Source organism: Typopeltis vanoorti, chromosome 19 (assembly GCF_054136105.1).
Source record: "Typopeltis vanoorti isolate ZY-2024b chromosome 19, IOZ_Tvanoo_1.0, whole genome shotgun sequence".
NCBI classification, from domain to species: Eukaryota; Metazoa; Arthropoda; class Arachnida; order Uropygi; family Thelyphonidae; genus Typopeltis; species Typopeltis vanoorti.
Genome location: NC_143567.1, coordinates 63,299,751 through 63,319,196, shown reverse-complemented (window position 1 = coordinate 63,319,196; position 19,446 = coordinate 63,299,751). Strand labels below are relative to the sequence as shown.

The window sequence follows — 19,446 nt, the reverse complement described above, 5'->3', positions numbered from 1 at the left end:
AGATATTAGAAAGAAACTTGATATTGTCAGCATTCAAGAATATGTTAATCTAAGCTAAGGTGGTATGGCAACTTACATAGAATGGATGCAGAAAGGTTATCAAAACAGATGTTTGATGCTATGATGAAAGGAAAAAGACTTAAGGAAGACCAAGGTCTAGATTCAGTCAGAAGTGCATTAGAAGAACAAAATGATAGATACAGTAACATTGGAGTGCTGACAAGAAATACTCATAGACTAATTTGGAGGAAAATTGTTGATAGGAGATAATTAATAATGTAAACAATCATGTATTCCTGCCATAGTAGCCTGAACACCCCTTGAGGGAACTTATTAGGAAATTGCTTTACAAAAGAAAAGTGTACAGAAAAACCTCTTTTTTTACACTTGCCAGGGGACTGATGGAAAAAAGTGTAAATAGCAGGAAATATAAAAAAACATTTAAAAAAGGCTAAAAGATGACTTACTGCAAGTATGTGAGTCCACATACTAGATTACAAAATTTAATAACTGAAAATAAATGAATTTACAATTAGTTACATTTATCTATTTAAAAAAATCTTGTTGATTGTTTTTGCTTTTTTGGCACTCTTATAAGTTCCGCCTGCCTCTCCACAGTGTATAAGGCATTAAATGCCCCATCGTCTCCTGATGCACTTGCAATATGCCGCCTCAAAACAGAGATAGCTTCCATTGCTTCTTTACTAGTAGGGAAAGTAGGTTCTCGATCACAGTCTTCTTCAACCACTTCTTCTTCACCAAGGTGGTTGGAAAGGATGTCTTCTACATTTGCTGCCATTGATGTGATTACATCAACATCAAATAGTTTTGAAATGAGGAAGACTCTTCCATCACATACCAGTTGTTAGGCTCTGACATATCTTCTTCATCCTCCTGTAGTTGTTGTTCCTCTTCCACAAACGTAACTCCTGCCTTCCGGAAACAGTTGGATATGGTTTCAGGAGTAACATGCAACCATGCTTTGGCCACATAACGCATGCCATTAAGGATTGATATGGTCATTTGTTTTTGGTCCATACCATTACCATGCATAAACACAGCTTTTTCAACAAGCATTTTTCTATATTTCCATTTAAATGCATGGATGATGCCCAGATCTAATGGCTGAAGCTCACTTGTACAATTAGGGGGGAAAGAACCCTAATCTAATCTTTCTGAGCTGCAGATCTTCAGGGTGTGCAGGACATTTGTCTAGCAGTAGTAGTATTTTGCGGTGATTTTAGCATCCAGAGCATGCATGGTGGATGTGAAGATGCTGCTGGTCATCCATGCTATGCTGTTAGCATCATACTTAGTAGGCAGATTTTTCACATTCTTAAAACACCTTGGCTTTTTTAATTTACCAATTACCAGTGGAGGTAATTTTTCTGATCCATCAGCATTGACCATGAGGAAAACCCTCTGCTTGCTGAATTTTCCACTGTGACACTTCTCTCCTTTAAAACACAATGTTTTATTTGGCAGAATGTTATAAAAGAGCCCAGTTTCATCAACATTGAAAATATTTTTTGGTTCGTAGTCTTGAATAATAGTCTTTAGTTCATGTTTCCACTGGTTTGCAGTTTCCCCTGCAACACTATTACTTTCTTCATACACTTCATTATACACAATGTTGTGACGAGTCTTGAAACCATCAATCCATCCATTTGATGCAGTAAAACCATTAATCCCCAACCTCGCAGCAAATTCAAGGGCTTTTGCTCGGAGTATAGTACCATCGACTGGAATACCCAACGCTCTTGTAGAAACAAACCACTCTGCCACAAGTTTATCCAATTCATCGTATGTCGATGTCTGGATATATTTTCGTTTTTTTGACATAGTACCAGATTGCTTTGCATTGAGTTCAATGCTTGACCTGTTTTTACTATTGTGTTCAAAGTGGACACGGAGAGTCCAAGATCTTTTGCTAAATGCACATGTTCTGGCATGCCCATCTACACGTCGCAGAATTGCATCTTTTCTTATACCGAAATACATTTTTTGTCTTTTTTTCTCAATGTTACTAACATGGATCATCCAACACCACAAATTGAAAGCAACTATCACATGCTAAATTACGTAGCAAAAATTCTGCAATATCAATTCGCACTGTGATTGAAAAATCACAGTATCGCTCATCACTACTGCAAGCGTGCAATTCACCGTGATGGCAGAAACAAAACTACTGCCAAAAGCAATGTCATCTGGGAACAGAAATGCATCCACAGAAATCGATTTGAATGAGAGAAATTGATTCAAAAATCAGTATTGCCACCCGAGAAAAAAAAACGCAAATCATGGAAAATAACATCCGCATCAAGTTTTTAATGGCGGGAAAACAATATATCGTGAGAATAGGCCTTAAGACGGGACCAAAGGAAAATGACGTAAATGGCAGGAAAACATAAATTGCGGGAACGTAAAAAAGGGGTTTTAATATATTTGTGGGAAGAGTCAGGAAGACATTCTTAAGAAAAGAAGACATCATCATCATCAAATTCCTGACATGTACCCACAAGGGGGGGGGGTGTACAGATACGATAGTACTACATGAAAAATTTACATCATTACTAACTTCCTATCTACAATTTTCCTCCAAATCAGTCTATTACCTGTCAAGACTCCAATATTATCATTATCAGATCTTATATTTTTATCGTCTAAGGCACATTGTACCGTATCAATCTACCTATCTCTTCCTATGGATCATTTTCCTGCCAACTTGGCAGAGAACACTTGTTTTGCTAAGGAAAGTAACATGGATAAGAACACCAGAAAGCCTAAAATAATATAACAGAAAATGCAAGTGAAGTGCTATGCATTCTTTGTGATCTCTATGTATTCTGTGATCTAACTGAAATAACAAGTCACTTAAATAACTTGGTACAGAGTACTTCTTTCATCTGTGAACAGCTCTGCAATCTAAACTCTATAAAAATCTTTTATGAAAATCGTTTACATCCATCGAAAACCAGCATCAACTTGAATCACGTAAATATTAGCCTCATAAGACAAATTTTGATAATTTTTATTATTATTTGCAGAAATCAAACAATATATCGATATACTAATTGAAATATGGATAAAACAGTTTGAAATTCATAATTACTCTCCCTAAATAACTATAACATATATTATGATCATCAAGACCATAATCATGAAGGAAGAATAATTATGTATGAGTTACGTCCAAAAAAGTAGGGTCTGTTTAGAATTTACCAAATAAGATATGGGAGCAGCATTGTGCATATGTGGTAGTTAATAAGCTAGCTGTGGACCATTTTACTTTCATTCTGTTTTTGTTTGTTGTCTTCTACAAATAATTTATAACGAGTGCTGTGATAAAAAATCCTACCAGTTGAAAGGTTCACAGTGTGATACGATTTTGGTGGAAAACAATAGTGCTGCAGAAATTCACCGACTGTATAAGATTTACAGGCCTAATGTAACAAGTGACAGTGTGGTGACAGACAATTTGGTGGAAACAACACCGTTGCCTAACCTTACCATTGCCTAGATAAAGCTTACACAGCTATCGGTGAATTTCTGCAGCACTATTGTTTTCCACCAACAAAAACCAACACAAACTTCAACAATTGGTAGGATTTTTTTATCACAGCACTCATTATAAATTATTCATAGAAGACAACAAACAATAATGGAATGAAAATGAAATGATCAACAGCTAGTTGATGAGTCACTCTATGCTACCACACATGCACAAACTCTCTCCCAGATCTTATTTGGTGATAAATTCTGAACAGACTTTACTTTCTGAATGCACCTCGTATATTAAGAAAAACAAATTTAACTTTAACAACGTTAATATAAACATGCATGGTGGATATACAGGTTATTACAGCTATTTATTGTGCCCATTATGGACTAACTAACACATTCGTAACAGAGTTAAATAGTATTCTAAATTCAACAAACCACAAGGTGACATAAATTTGAACCTATGCAAAACTGATAACACTACTGAGGAATGTAAAAATATACTGTCCTCTCGTGAGTTCCTAGCTTGCATAGATGGCAATATGAAGAAAGTGAATAACTGTAAGTTATAGAGGCCATATACTCATAAGAAATAGAATAACCTTAGATATATTCTCGGCAATCTATTTTAACAACATCTCAGACCATCATTCAATATTACTGAGCCTCTCATTGCCACATGGTGCCAATTCAAACTACACATATCAAGAAACACAAATTAGGTTCAACAAGTATGAACAAATATATAAAAAATTTTCACCTATGGTATAATGAATGACCAGATGGACATCAATTACATAATGAATTTATCAAAATGACTAACTATGGTAATGATAAATACAAAACAAAAAATAGTAAAAAAGATATATACAATTTCTGTACCACAAGTTGCCTCAGTCCTGAAGATACTTCAGGTGCGAACTTTGTTTGCTTACACTTGGATAAAGGATTAAACTAAATTTATTATAGTCTAACCAAGCAGAAAAAACTTCCAACATCTTTCTGTAAATCCAGAGTAATTTAATAATAAGGTGAGATACCTTTTGGCAACTCATATAGGTAAATATGACTTCTCCATTGCTTCCACCTTGGTATCACCACCTCTGGGTCTTGCTCCCACTGACAAGACCTCAATAAAGGTCGAAACCAGTCTGGGTGGTGGCCCTTCCTTTAATGCATAGCATTATACATGCCCGCAAGGAGATGTGCTTTGCATTATGGGAGATAATAAGAACAGGAGTGATGAGAGCTTGGTCCACCTTTACCATGAGTTGCTTCAGTCTTGAAGATACTTCAAGCACAAACTTTATTTGCTTACACTTGGAAAAAGGATTAAACTAAATTTATTATAGGTCTGATCTTGTTTTGTGATTTGTGTATTACTGAGGATAAAGGAAGATGAGCTGAGATCTTTTATGTGAGAGAAATTACAGGATTATGTTTTGGTGGCAATGAAGGTGATCAAGTTATCCTTGCCCCACAGAAGAACTGTATGGAGCTCATATAAGGTATTGGTTACAGATAACCTCAAGACTTCAGATGTCTGAGAATGCATGGTTTGTTGAAAGAGTAGGTGATGAATGGAGTGTATTACCATTAGCAAAGCTGTGGATAGGATTAGCAGTGATTGAAAATAGGTCATTTATGTAAAGGAGAGGAGTGTAGCTGATAGGATGGAGCAATGGGGCACACCTGCATTGATTGCAAAGCCATGACATGGCTTTGCAATCAATGCAAAAAATCCAGCAAACAACACACAGAAAGCAAGTTATCCAATTACAGAGGGTAACAAGTAGACTAAAGGAAACCAGTTTACTAAGCAGGCCTTGATGACAAACACAATCAAACCCTAGAAATAGCAAGGGCAACTCACATTTTGCTAAACCTTTCCATGGCATGTATCCTATGGCGGGTGAATGCTGGCTAAGAGATCAGCTGTGGGTCTAGATTGGCAGAATCCATACTGTTGATTGCTAATTACCTGGTGGGCATCTGGGCAGTGGAAAAGTTGACTGTAAATAACCTTTCTGCATTATTTTGGAGGAGATTGAAGTCATGGCAACTAGTAGGCAGTTGAGCAGCACAGTTGTATATCCATTTTTTGAAATAGGTTAGATACATGCTTGTTTCCATGTGTTGAGAGAAGTGACAACTGAGTACAGAAGATTGAGGAGATGATAGAAGAGAGATGTTAGCTAAGGAGCACAATACTTGAGTACAACTGGAAAGACACTATCAGGATCTGAAGACTTCTTACTGCCCAAGTTATATTTCTTCTTAGGTTTCTTTTTGTTGGAAAACCACAGGAGACATACAGTGCTACCTTATGTGCATGATAGGAGGCAATTTTCATTCATCATGGAGTGGAGGGAAAGAGTGATGCCAGGAGGTCAGCTTTATCTTTTGGCGCCACCTGATGGAAGGACAGGTGAACAAAAATTGCATCCAATGGACTTTGCAAGGGATCAGAAGGTGCAGCTTCTATTAGGACAGGAAACAAGTTTCCTCATATTGGACTTCATGATGTTGGATTTGCAAATGGCTATTTTACATTTATTGCATTGCAAGTCATCATTTTTTCTTAAATATTTTGATATATCTTCTGTTAAAAGCGGATGAGCAATTTTAGTAGTGGGTGATAACATCCTTCACACCAGTGAGGACTTGAACTGTGACTTGCTAAGTGCAGGTGTCTAGGTCAGAAGAGTAGTACAGTAGTCAGATCATGGAAAGGAAGAGTAGTAGTTCTGGATGTCATTCCACTCAATATCTTTGTATTGCCAAAGGTCACATGGGAGTGGATCTGGGATTAGTTTTTGAGGGTGGTTAATTTTGGGCACAGTGACAATCATTGTTTGTCTGTTTCAAGTACATTATTACTGATATTATTAATACTAATTGTCATTTCAAACTATAGTAAACTACCAATATGTACTGGCCAATACCTCAAAGCATGAATATTATACAGTAAAGAAAATTCACTATTGCCAGCCTGGTTGGCTGAATGATTAGTGTGCCTGCACTCCAACAAAGGCTGTGGGTTTGAATCACGCCACAGGTATGGATGCTTCAATTATCTTTGGGTGGAAGATGAATTTCATCATCTGGTGTGAGACCACCACTCCCCCTTTATTGCAAGACTAAATTGGCTTGGGAAAAGTTCCTGGCTTGATCAAGGTTTCCAGATTTAAAAAAAATAAAATAAAATAAAAATATTATTATTATTATTAAGAGAGACTTCCAGGGAGTCAGGGATTCATCTAGGGAGGCCACATACTACAAGCACACCAACTATCATACTTATTCTTGAAATCATTCACACTGCTTGTACTCACAACATCCAATGGCAATTCATTCCAATCATGCACCACCCTATGAGATAAAAATCTAGCCCTCACACCCTTCTTAGCAGCATTCATTCATTCATTCATAGCTTCTAAGGATGCCCTCTTGTCCTTTCCCCACCTACATATTTTGAAAAATTCCATCAATTGAAATCTTCTATGACTCTTTCAGAAGTTTGTAAATTTCAATCATATCACCCCTCTTTCTCCTGTTTGATAGTGTTTGCAGTCCACAAATTCTCAATCTGTCTTCATAATCAGTATTCCATAATCCTGATATCATTTTTAGCACTCTCTCCAATATATCAGAACCACAATGAAAACCAGGAGATCAGACCTGCACACAATAGTCCAAGTGAAGTCTTATCAAGGCTTTGTAAAGAGGCAAACTAACATCCTTATCTTTACATGTGAACATTCGTATCAACATTGCAATTATCTTTTGAGTTGTATTTGCAATCTTTGCACATGGCAAAGTGAACTTCAACTTCCTATCTACTAACCCTTCAAGATCCCTAGCCTGATCAGTTTCTTCTAGAATAATCCCACCAATATAATATGACACTGGATATCTAATCACATCAAAGTGCATGATTTTGCATTTACTGACATTGAAATGACATCCATTTTCCTATGCCTGCAATTCAAGCCTATTCAAATCATATTCTGTATATTCTGCAAGGACTGTATATCAGCAGTATTCCTGATTGCCCTATCTTTGCATTATCAGCAAGTAGTATATGTCACTTGTGAAATCCTTCCCAATATCATTAATGTGCAGATTGAATAACAGTGGACTAAGAACTGATCCTTGGGTTACACCACTAGTTACCTTAAATCTTGCAGACTCACATCTGCAGTATACCAATTTTTGAAATCTGTCAGTCAGCCATCCTCTTAACCATGCTAATATTTTATAATCCAAATTTATATTCTCTAATTTATGCAACAGTTTTCCATGCTGTATTCCATCAAAAGCCTTAACAAAATCCAAAAGTATGGAAAACTGTTGCGTAAATTAGAGAATATCAGTTTGGATTATAAAATTAGCATGGTTAAGAGGATGACTGACAGATTTCAAAAAGTGGTATATTGTGGATGTGAGTCTGCAAAATTTAATGTAACTAGTGGTAACCGAAGGATCAGTCCTTAGTGCACTTTATTCAATCTGTACATTAATATTGGGTAGGATTTCACAAGCGACATACGCCATTTGCTGATGATGAAAATATGGTGTAATCAGGAATACTGCTGACATACAGTTCAATGGTAACATTGTTATAGAATGTGAGAAAGTTGCTAAAACATGACCATCCATTAGTAAATCCATGTTGTTCATTGCAAAGTAGAGATTCACTGTCAAACCATTTCTGAATGCGAGCCCTAATCAATTTTTCCAAAATCTTCACCACCACTTTTGAGATACTAATTGGTCAATAGTTGGATACATTGGTCTTTGCACTACCCTTGTGCAATGGAATTACCATACATTCTTTCCATTCCTGCAGAATCTTTCCTGTTCTGAGACTCATATTAAACATCCTAGTCAAAGGAATAGCCGAATGATATAATCACGTAATCACAAGAAAGATATTTATTTAACCAAATATTTCGGTCTGGAAATAGCAGACCATCGTCGGTGGTATTACAAGAACAGTTTAAAAAAAAAAAATAAAAAAAAATATACAAGCTAGAATACTAACAATAGATCGTTGAAATTAGAACATGCCGCGTGATGTTATATCACTAAGTATGAAACGAAATATTTTGAAGTAGAAACATGATTGAATTTGCTATAAAAAAAAAAAAAAAAAAAAAAAAAAAAAAAAAAAAAAAAAAAAAAATTAATGAGTAATCTTGATTAGGCTTTCCCAGATTTTTGATATAGATATGCAGTCATTACGATTCAGGTTGGGATGATGGAGCAAGGCCTCCACGCTTTCCTTGAACAAACGTTCGAACCTATAACGGGATCTATGTAAGAGGCGCGTTTTGGACCAAAGGATGCTGTGGTCAGTTTCAATCCCGTGTTGAGCCAAACCAGACTTTTCAGGTTTATTGTGAAGAATGGATGATTGATGTTCTTGGATTCTTTTTTCAAGAGAACGTCCAGTCTGTCCAAAGTAAGAGAGATCACAGTTGCAAGGAATTTGATAAACTCCAGGAAGAGATAAAGTTGAGCGTTTGTCTTTAGGAGAAGGAAAATGAGAAGACAATTTGTTAATAGGAGAATACGTAGCTGTTAAATCATATTTCTTCAAAATTCTTGCGATAGGTTCTGAAATACCGGAGATATAAGGAATAGGTACTCGACGTATTGAATCTTTGTTGTTTTGTGGAGGATTATAAGATGTAAGAAGACGTTGAATACTTTTTTCAGAAAAGCCATTGAGTTTCATGTGTTGCTGGATAGTAGAAAGTTCTTTCTGTAGATAATCAAAAGTAGAACAATTAGTTTTGGCTCTTTTGATGAGACATTTTATAATTCCTGTTTTTGACATGGATGATGGGCTGATTCTTTCAGAATATAACGACCTGTGAATGTTGGTTTCCTGTATACTGTAGTTGTAAGAATATTTGAAGATGATCGGATGAGGAGAACGTCTAAAAAAGATAACTGGTTGTTTTCTTCTAATTCCATAGTAAACTTTATGCGATGATGTAAGGAATTAATACTGTTTAAAAAGGAAGATAAAGTGTTTTTACTGTGAGGCCAAATAGCAAATATGTCATCTATATATCTTACCCAAAAAGATGGTAGAGGGAAACTAGATGTGAAGAGGACTTTTTCTAAATGTTCTAAATAAAAGTTGGCTAAAGCTGGAGAAAGAGGACTTCCCATGGCTGTTCCTTCTACTTGGCTATAAAATTTGTTTTGACATATGAAATAACCAGAATGTATAACGAAATCGAATAGTTTTATAATATCTTGAGGAAAGATGTCAGCAAGTAGTTTTAAAGTTTCCTTAAGAGGTACATTGGTGTATAAAGATTCTATATCAAAACTAACCATAAGATCTGTAGGTTGTAATGAGACATCTTTTAATTTTTCTAAGAAATCTGAGGAGTTTTTTAAAAAAGAACTCGAGTTGCCAATGTAAGATTTCAGTAATATATTCTAATTTCAACGATCTATTGTTAGTATTCTAGCTTGTATATTTTTTTTTTTTAAACTGTTCTTGTAATACCACCGACGATGGTCTGCTATTTCCAGACCGAAATATTTGGTTAAATAAATATCTTTCTTGTGATTACGTGATTATATCATTCAGTCTTATGTCGCAAGTATCCTTAAAACAACAAAGGAATAGCCAGTTCAGCTGAACACTCTTTTAGCACACATGATGCTGGTATCCCATCAGTCCCTATTGTTCAATTCTTATTCAGTTTGTGCAACAGCTCTAATACCTCATCCTCATATACCTGAGTTTCTTCATCCAGTGAAGAGGTAACGGTGGGCTCAATGTTGCATACACCAAGTTGATTGCTTTTAACAAAATGAGCACTCATTAGTTGAACAACCTCTTCTACATCTGTAACCCTCACACCATCTGCATTTAGAAGTTATTCTTTCACATTCATTCTTTTTTTCACTTGCAACATACCGAGAGAATTCTTGTGGGTTGTCATTAGCATACAGAATAAGTTTCTTTTCATACTCAGACTTTGCTTTCCGTACAATTGTGACTATTCTAGCTTATTGCTTATAATTTTCATAATGTACATCATTGTTACGCACACAGTATTCCTTCCACATCATTCTTTTCTTACGAATCTCTTGCTTAATAAGATTACACATCCATTTGACTCCTACCCTATTTATTCTTAGAACTCTCAGGGCACACTCTGATATGTCATCATTTAAGTATTGTTTAAATGCTTCCCATGCACTGTCAATATTCTTCCCTTCCATGAACCGATCCCATTACATGAACTTAGTATACTCTTCAGTTAGGCATAATTTACTGCTTTGTAGTTCAGAATGTAACCTTTTCTGAATGGAACATTCATAAATTTAGTCACTTCCCAAGTGAGCACTGCATGATCACTGTCACCAACCAGAGGCAGAATAGTTACATCTTTAACTGAAACACCCTCTGACACTATAATCAAATCTAATACTCTTACCTCGAGTTCCTTCTATCATATGCTGTTTGAGGAAGTTGTCCCGCAACATTTCATTCTTCTCATGAGATTCTACTGCTAGCCAATCAATATTTGAATAATTAAAGTCTCCCATTATGATTACTCCTTTTGTGCTCATCTTGTCTATTTGGCAATGCATTTCTTCATCACTAGCAACCGATTCAAAGGGTCTGTAACAATACTCCACTATGTAATTGATCTTGTTAGATTCCACCTCACACCAGATGGCTTCAAACTCACTGCCACATGAAATACTGTTAGTAGTAGTACTACAATGATAGGTCTCAATTCTAACCGGATTCAAATCATCCAACATCATTAGCAGCACGTCCCCCTCCTCTCCAATCCTCTCTAACCTTCCTAAAAATAGTATACCCTTGATACCAGTTAGTATGTCTGATTCTGATAACCAGGTCTCATTAATGCCTACAATCTGAAGTCCCAAACATATTGACTAAGAAAAAACAAACTCTATCGCTTTGTTTCAGATACTGCTAGCATTCATGTACAGACATAATAATCTACCTGTTTGTTCTTTTGTATATTCTTGTCTGCATTCTGCATGACACAGTTGGGCAACTTGAAGATCTCTATTCTTCTCTAGTGCCTCATACATGTAGATATCTTTGCACATGTTTGATGGGTCCAAACTAGATGAACACAAAGTCGAAATCGTTCTCTCCTTGTCAACATTTCTGACAAAGACCATTCTCAACATTAAGTTATATAACATTGTCTCTTATATTATTATATATAACTCTTACACTCACATTCTCACCATTCCTCCCTTTATAATTTAGTTTCCCTGACTCTGTGTGTTAGGTCTCATAGAAGTTATTAGTTTTTCTAGACTCCTGATGCCAAATGCATTCAAGTGTAGGCCGTCCCTCTTATGCAAATCCAATCTTCCCTCAAACTCACTCCACACATTCAAAAACTCACATCCATTCCTTGTACAGCCTATACATCAAATCATTTGCCATTATAGCTCTTCTTCTTAATTCATTTTTATCATATCGAGGTAAAATACTAACAATTTTCACTTTAATAATTATAATAATTATAAAGTAACTATATAATGACATAATAATTAAAAACAAAATAAGCCTGTCCATGCTACTAATGTACTACAGGTTTACAACCTTCAGTAGATGAGGAGAGCTACAAAAAACTTTCTATTAAAACAAACTATTCTGATGATCCTTCAAATCTGCTGTAGCAAGCTGACAGTAATGAAATAAATAACTCAAGAAGAGGGGAGAAAAATACTGATTAAAATGAAAGAAAAAAAAAGTCAAATAACTAAATATCTCACACCAGTGCCTGCAATATAGCTATGAATTCCTAGAGTAGTATATTTAATAAATAATTTATAATTTATTTTTAGTTATTTTAAACACATCCACTGTCCATTTATAAAATCAGATACCCAGTATGAATCATGGCAAAAAAACGGCCCAGGCAGCTTGGCATACCAGGTCTTGGAATGCAAGTTCAAAGTTCTTTAATAGATGTCAAAACTTACCTGAAAAAATGGGTGTCACCAATGTAAATTTTTGGAGGAGGAGGAGGAGGAGGAGGAGAGGATAATAGTCACAAGTAAGAATATGTAGTCAATACATCATATTATGTCTTAACTAACTCACCTTCAATTGAAGGTAAGTAGCTAATCTCACATGGAGGTAACAGGCTCTTTTCTCCCAGAAACCCAGGTTTTTCATCACACGTGCAAGCATTTCATATATACTAGTAGTGGTGTGTGTGTAGATTTCTGACATAGTAGTAGTGTTGGAGGTAAGGGAGATGGTGAGTTATAGTAGAGTAGTTTGCCTTCTCACGATAAGTCCTTGGAAGTGTTACATAATAATAATAATAATAAACTGCAAATGTTCTCTGGCTAGTTTGTCTGCTTTTCAGAAGAAAAGCAGTCCTATTTTAGCATCATATATCCTATACTTTAAGAAGCTTGAATCTAATGTTATATGAATCTTATTTGATTGAAATTACTGCAAGAGCAAAAGTAGAATCTTACTGAGAGCAAAAGAGCTAACCTAACCTTAATTTATAGCAACACTAGTGAAATCAGTCATCAAAAGTCGTCAAAAGATAGCCAAGTCCCTTAGATCTCAACTCATTTAAAAATATGTCAGATGTACTGAGAAATTCTAAGATACACAAACATCACATTCTAATACATTATTATTAGAGTAACTCCATGAAGTCCCAGGACTCATTGTGGAAGACATCTCTACCATCTGCCATGCAAATATACTTGTTGCCATTAATTATGTGTTCTCTGGCCAGTATGCCTCTTATTATGTGAAAGGAAAAACCCAAGTTTCCACTTCTGGAATGAGTGGAAACTTGAGGTTAGCTAGTCTCGTGCAGAGACTAGCTAACCTCACTTTCAGTATCAAAACCCTTAAAAAGATTCTTCCCATCTTGGTTAACATTCAAATGTGGGTCTTTCCAACTAGAGGATATCATCATCACCAACTGAGCTATGGAGACTCCACATGCACTAGATTCCCTTCTCACTGAAGAACCTGGTGAGGCTATGATACATCATCATCTCCAAAGTAAAATCACCTGTTGAAATACAATACTGCAGGATCTGAAATGCTGCATTTCTACATGATTGTATTCTACTATCATTAGATGCTATTAATGAGCCCAATCTATCAATTCTAAACATTTTCAACATCATTATTTTATTTCCTGTATGGTGACTAAATAAGGTATGACCCCACTACTTCGTGTGATTGACTTTGAAATTAAGGCCAGTATGAGTTAGCATCAACAGTATATCATTGTGAATAGAATAATTTCATATTTCTCTGCACATCATTTCAGTCTATACACCAGGACAGTAAAATGGCAATTCTGCCATAAAGAAATTCTGTTAAAACTTTGTTCCCTTTTTTCGTAGTATCTAGTTTCTGACATAGTTATTCCAAGGCTAAACCAATATGCTTACCCACTTGTTCATGGTGAGTAGCTGCAAACTAGACAAAATATATATAATATTTAATAAAAAAAAAAAAAAAAACTTTCAAACAAAGTATTTTTAAGATACAGATGCAGCAGTACTAATTATTTTATGGAACTCCCACTGATGTACTAAGACATATCATTTAAAAAGAATGGGAGATACATTTTTTATTAGTGAGTAGGATTTGCATAATTTGTCTAGCCTCGGTTCTCATATTGGATAACTCATATTCCATTTAATTCTGTAACATTTTACAGCGGTAGATTATATAGTTATTAGTGGTAAATTATATAGTGGTAGACAATATAGTTATTCCTATTGAAAATGGTTTTCCTGAAATGAAAATCAAACATAATTGCTTATAGTTGCTGGACATCAAGAGTAAGGATTTATTTATTTATCTATTCAAATTAAGTGGATATTGAAACCCACATTATTTCTCAGCCAAATAAGAAACTCAAAGATAGGAAATCTATCTAAGAGTTTCATGCTGAATATAGAAAACTATAAAAGTTCGGCAAGTCCAAGCGTAAGCCAACACCTGGTACAATGCTAGGACAACTTGTAGTAAAGATGGCGCAATCTCCGATCACTGTCCTTAGTATTTTCCCATAATGTAAAACACAACTCCTAGGAGATGTATGCTGTTATACATTATGAGAAAAGGTCACTACCCAGACCGGTTTCGACCTTTTTTGAGGTCTCTTCATTGAGTAGGTAGGCCATGTAAATACTGAGGTTGCAGTAGTGCAGAGCTTAATACTTTTACTGTACGAGTTGCCAAAAGGTACACTAATACAATTACTGAGATGAGCCCATACTAAGAACAGTGATCGGAGCTTGCTCCACCTTTACTATGAGTGGCCCTAGCATTGTACCAGGTGTTGGCTTACACTTGGACTCGCTGAACTTTTATGGTTTTCTATATTCAGCATGAAACTCTTAGAGATAGGAAATCTATCTAAGATTCTTATTCGGCTCAGAAATAATGTGGGATTCAATATCCACTTAATTTGAATAATTTTACTTCGCTGAAGTGAAGCCTGTGGGCTCTTATCTCAGTAATTATATTAGTGCACCTTTTGGCAACTCATATCGTAAAAGTATTAAACTATGCCCTGCTGCAACCTCAGTATTTACATGGTCTATCTACTCATCGATGAGACCTCAAAAAAAAGCGAAACCGGTCTGGGTAGTGACCTTTTCTCATAATGTATAACAGCATACATCTCCTAGGAGTTGTGTTTTACATTATGGGAAAATACTAAGGACAGTGATCGGAGATTGCGCCATCTTTACTACAAGTTGTCCTAGCATTGTACCAGGTGTTGGCTTACGCTTGGACTTGCCGAACTTTTATAGTTTTCTATATTCAGCATGAAACTCTTAGATAGATTTCCTATCTTTGAGTTTCTTATTTGGCTGAGAAATAATGTGGGTTTCAATATCCACTTAATTTGAATAATTTTACTTTGCCACAGTGAAGCCTGTGGGCTCTTATCTCAGTAATTTATTCATTTATTTTTATTTTTTGAATGGTCAGTCACTAGAAATGTTACATTAAGCATATGATAATCTCATACAGTCTAATTTACACAAATTTCCTTGAAAATATTTTGATGCAAAAGATAGATTTGCAATGGTTTCACTGAGCATGCATTTCCAAATGATTGCATAATCACATACACAATGGAATTATCACATACACATGTTTAGTGTTTAGGGATATCAACATTCAAATTATTATATGGCTACTATATATACAAATAGCCTAGTCATTAGGATACTACATGCACAAACAGTGTTTTTTTATCCTTTCTTTCAGTGTTAGTTTATTTATGTTTATTTGCTTGTTGCTTGTTTGTTTATGCTTGAGTAAAAGATTAAAACAAGAATATAATTTCTTGCCCACTATAATTTATTCAGATTACTACTGAATAGCTGAATACTAATAATTATGTCTACTGAGTTTGATTAGCGTTAAATTGCATGACCTTTTCCATCTTTATGATTTAAAAAAAATACCTTTCAGCAAGATCAGAATCTGTAAGACCAGTTGTAGCTTTAACAGCATTGTAACGATTGCATCCCAAAAGTCTAGTACCATCAAACAGCTGCACTTCACGATCATGAACAAGCCTAAATGAAACAAGACAAGTCTTTGAAATAACTCAACACACAACAGGATTGAACAACTATCTATTTTAATGTACCTAAACAAGTAACAAATTTTAAGGCCAGTTGACTCTGACTATGGCAGCAATCACTATAGTAAACTCGCTCATTATAACAAATTACCAAAAAAGTCTTTTCCAAGTCTCATAATGTCAGTGAATAAAACAAACTTTCCACTAAAACTAAACATGAAAATTTACAGTTAGAGTTTGATTGTATCAAAAGGTACATTTCATATATTATTAAAATATCTATTCTCAGCAAATACTGTAACATTTCTAAAGACTGAATGAAATAAATCAATTGCATAAACCAGCAATTAAAATGCATGTACTGCATGCCATATTACTAGAAACCTCTAATGTTTAGAATTAGAAATTCCATTTTCTCACTCTAAACAGCATTAGTGATTTTCAGTTCTCAGTGCTGCTAACTACAGTGGCTACAATAAGCACTTGAGATATGATCATTAAAGTTTAATTTACAGGCATAGAATACAAATATGCTTTGGGAAAAATCAGTAAACAGCGAAGTTGAATAATCTCACACTCATCATATATCAAGAAAAAGCCAATAATTTTATGTACAAATATCATCATCAAATTCCTAATATGTAACCTAAGAAGCTTACAGGGATACTATGATAGTATCACTGTAAGTTTAATGATAATGATAAGTTTACATTACTACTAACTTCCTACTAACAATATTTTTCCAAATAAGTCTCTTAATTCTCACCACTCCAATATTCTCAGATCTTATATTTCAGTCTTGTGAGGCACTTCCAATTGCATCAATCCATCTAGATCATTGCCTATCCCCATTTTTTTTTTTTCCTGCCATCCTCACAAACACTACTTTTGATAACCCTTCCTTTCTCCATTCTGTTTAAGTAACTAGACCATCTGAGAATAACTCTGCTCACACATATTCTATGTGAATGCTAACACTGTCAAGTTCCATCCTAATATCCTAATTTTTAATATGGTTCTGTTATTAATGCAATCTGTTCACTCCTAATTTTTCTCAGAACTTCCATAACTGTGGTCTCCAGTCTTTGAACAACTATTTTATTTCTGACCCAACTCTCAGATGCATCAAAGGTCAGACTAGAGTAAACGATTAACCAACATTTGAATCCAAATGGAAAACCCATACATCAGCAAAACCTGTACATATGTTTTCCTGATGATGACCTCAATACAGAGATTGACACATCAAATGTTACTTTCTTTATGATAAGTAAAGCAATCATTCTAACATGTGCATTGTGTCTCCATAAATTCTTCACTATGAATGCTGACCACCGTATAAACTTAAAAGAAAGAAATGAAAACTATCTTGTATGCTGTTACTTGAGTGTTTTGGATAATTTCTCTTTTATTCCATATAACTTATTCGGCTGATCCCTTACCATCCCAGCTTTGTTTATTCTATTGTTTATTTTCATTTTAATGTGTCATCTTCACTAAATATTGTGCCTAAATAGTTGAAATGTTTTACTTGCTCTACAGATTTCCCATTCATGGTGCTGCTATTTTCAATGTTCTCGAGTATTTTCATAATCTGTCTTTTCTTGCTGATTTCCGTGCCAAATTTGTTACAGCAGTTATTAAATTAGTTAGAGATCTATAGACTTGTATCAAATTTATTTAAGAGTATAATATCATCTGCACAAAGAAAAGAATTGACATTATTTCCATAATTTTGACATTGGGTTTAATGCCACTTTCCATCACACTATGATCCATATAGATGATAACACTGGAGATAGTGTGCACCCTTGTCTCAAACCTGATTTATCATCAAACCCTCTTCCTGTACCACTTTCAATCCTAACCTCTGACTTACATCAAATGTAGACTATGTAAGATAATGTCCCATTCCCACCATAGCTTTTCTCTTGAGACTGTCATATGCCTTTTCCAGATCTAGAAAACTTAAATACAGATTTTTATTATATCTCCATAATTTCTCAGCTGTTTGTCTTAAAATGAAAATCTATTCCTGACAACTTCTACTTTGCCTGAACCCAGTTTGTTCTTTTCCAAATTTCCCCTTCCATAATTTTTCTTAGCCTCTTCCCAAGTATTAAATGTATTAAATTACTTGTATTAAATCTTATTTGGGACACTCGCTAGAAAAATTCTATTGCAATTTTCACATTCAGTTTTATTCTATTTATTTATTTTTTTACTGATAGGTACTATGAGAGCATTACTCCAGTCATGTAGAACTCAATGGTCCGATTATGTCCTCTGAATTATGCAGTGCAACCATTGTAAGACTAATACTGCCATATTTCAGCATTTCTTATTTATCATTAATTCCAGCTGCCTTTCCATGTTTCTGGTTTTTTGAGTTGGCTTTTTCTACTTGAAATATTGATATATATTCCTGATTGCATTCTTCTTGATTATTTTCTACCACCATTCTGTCACTTAGTGTTTCATTTAACAATCCTTCAACGTAATTACTCCAGACATCTAGAATATCTTTATCATCAGTTTTCATGTCACCCTTTTATAAGAGTCTTTCCATCGTTTCTAAGCTTTTATGATATCTTCCAAATATTTTGGCGAAATGTTTTGCCACCCTCCTGATATTTATTTTCTATGTTTCTTACCATGCTGACTTACCAGGAACTTTCAATAAGCATTCTACTTTTGTACACCTGCCTCTTTAACTTCCTGACTCAATCATGAAGTTCTGATTTTCTATCCTTGCAGACAACTTCACCATGTGGCTCTCTGGCTGAATTGATCAGTTCCTTTTTTTTTTGTTTTTGTTTTTTTTCAGAATCTTCCATAAATCTCCAACATTTGGTTCTTGTTTTTAAACACATATTTCTCTGTATATTATTTATATCTTTGAATCTACAGTTCACCTTTGAAACGGTACTTGACTTTGATTTTTTTACAACCTTTTTTTTTACATACTTTTCTTTTCACTATGATGTTAATTTTTTTTCCTGCTCAAAACTAAATGGTGATCAATGTCCTATTTCAGATCCCCTGTACATTCTTGTGTCCTGAACCAGTGTGAAGATATCACTATGTTATTGTTGATAGTCAATGAGATTTCTCTTATTTCTTGTGTCTTCTCTCCATGTGATGGAACATGTTAGTGATGCTTAATTCATATTCTGAACATAAATCCAACAGGCCCTTACCATTATGTTAGTACAATTTTCTCAACAGGGTTCTATATGTTTGATATTAATTTCCTAACTCTGCTTTATATCTTCAACATGGAATAACTTATTATTTTTATCAGCTGCCTCCTCTA

General features: G+C 34.8%; 1 protein-coding gene across 3 annotated transcripts in view; it reads right to left on the bottom strand.

Annotated features, from left to right (window-relative positions):
• The window catches only part of c12.2 (von Willebrand factor A domain-containing protein c12.2), a 550,347-nt gene that overhangs the window by 345,987 nt on the left and 184,914 nt on the right, over nucleotides 1–19,446 (bottom strand). For all 3 annotated transcript variants that reach the window (XM_090409563.1, XM_090409565.1, XM_090409564.1), the window contains exon 15: nucleotides 16,009–16,122. In XM_090409563.1, coding sequence (XP_090265689.1) covers nucleotides 16,009–16,122 — 114 coding nt within the window. The remainder of the gene's footprint in view (nucleotides 1–16,008; nucleotides 16,123–19,446) is intronic.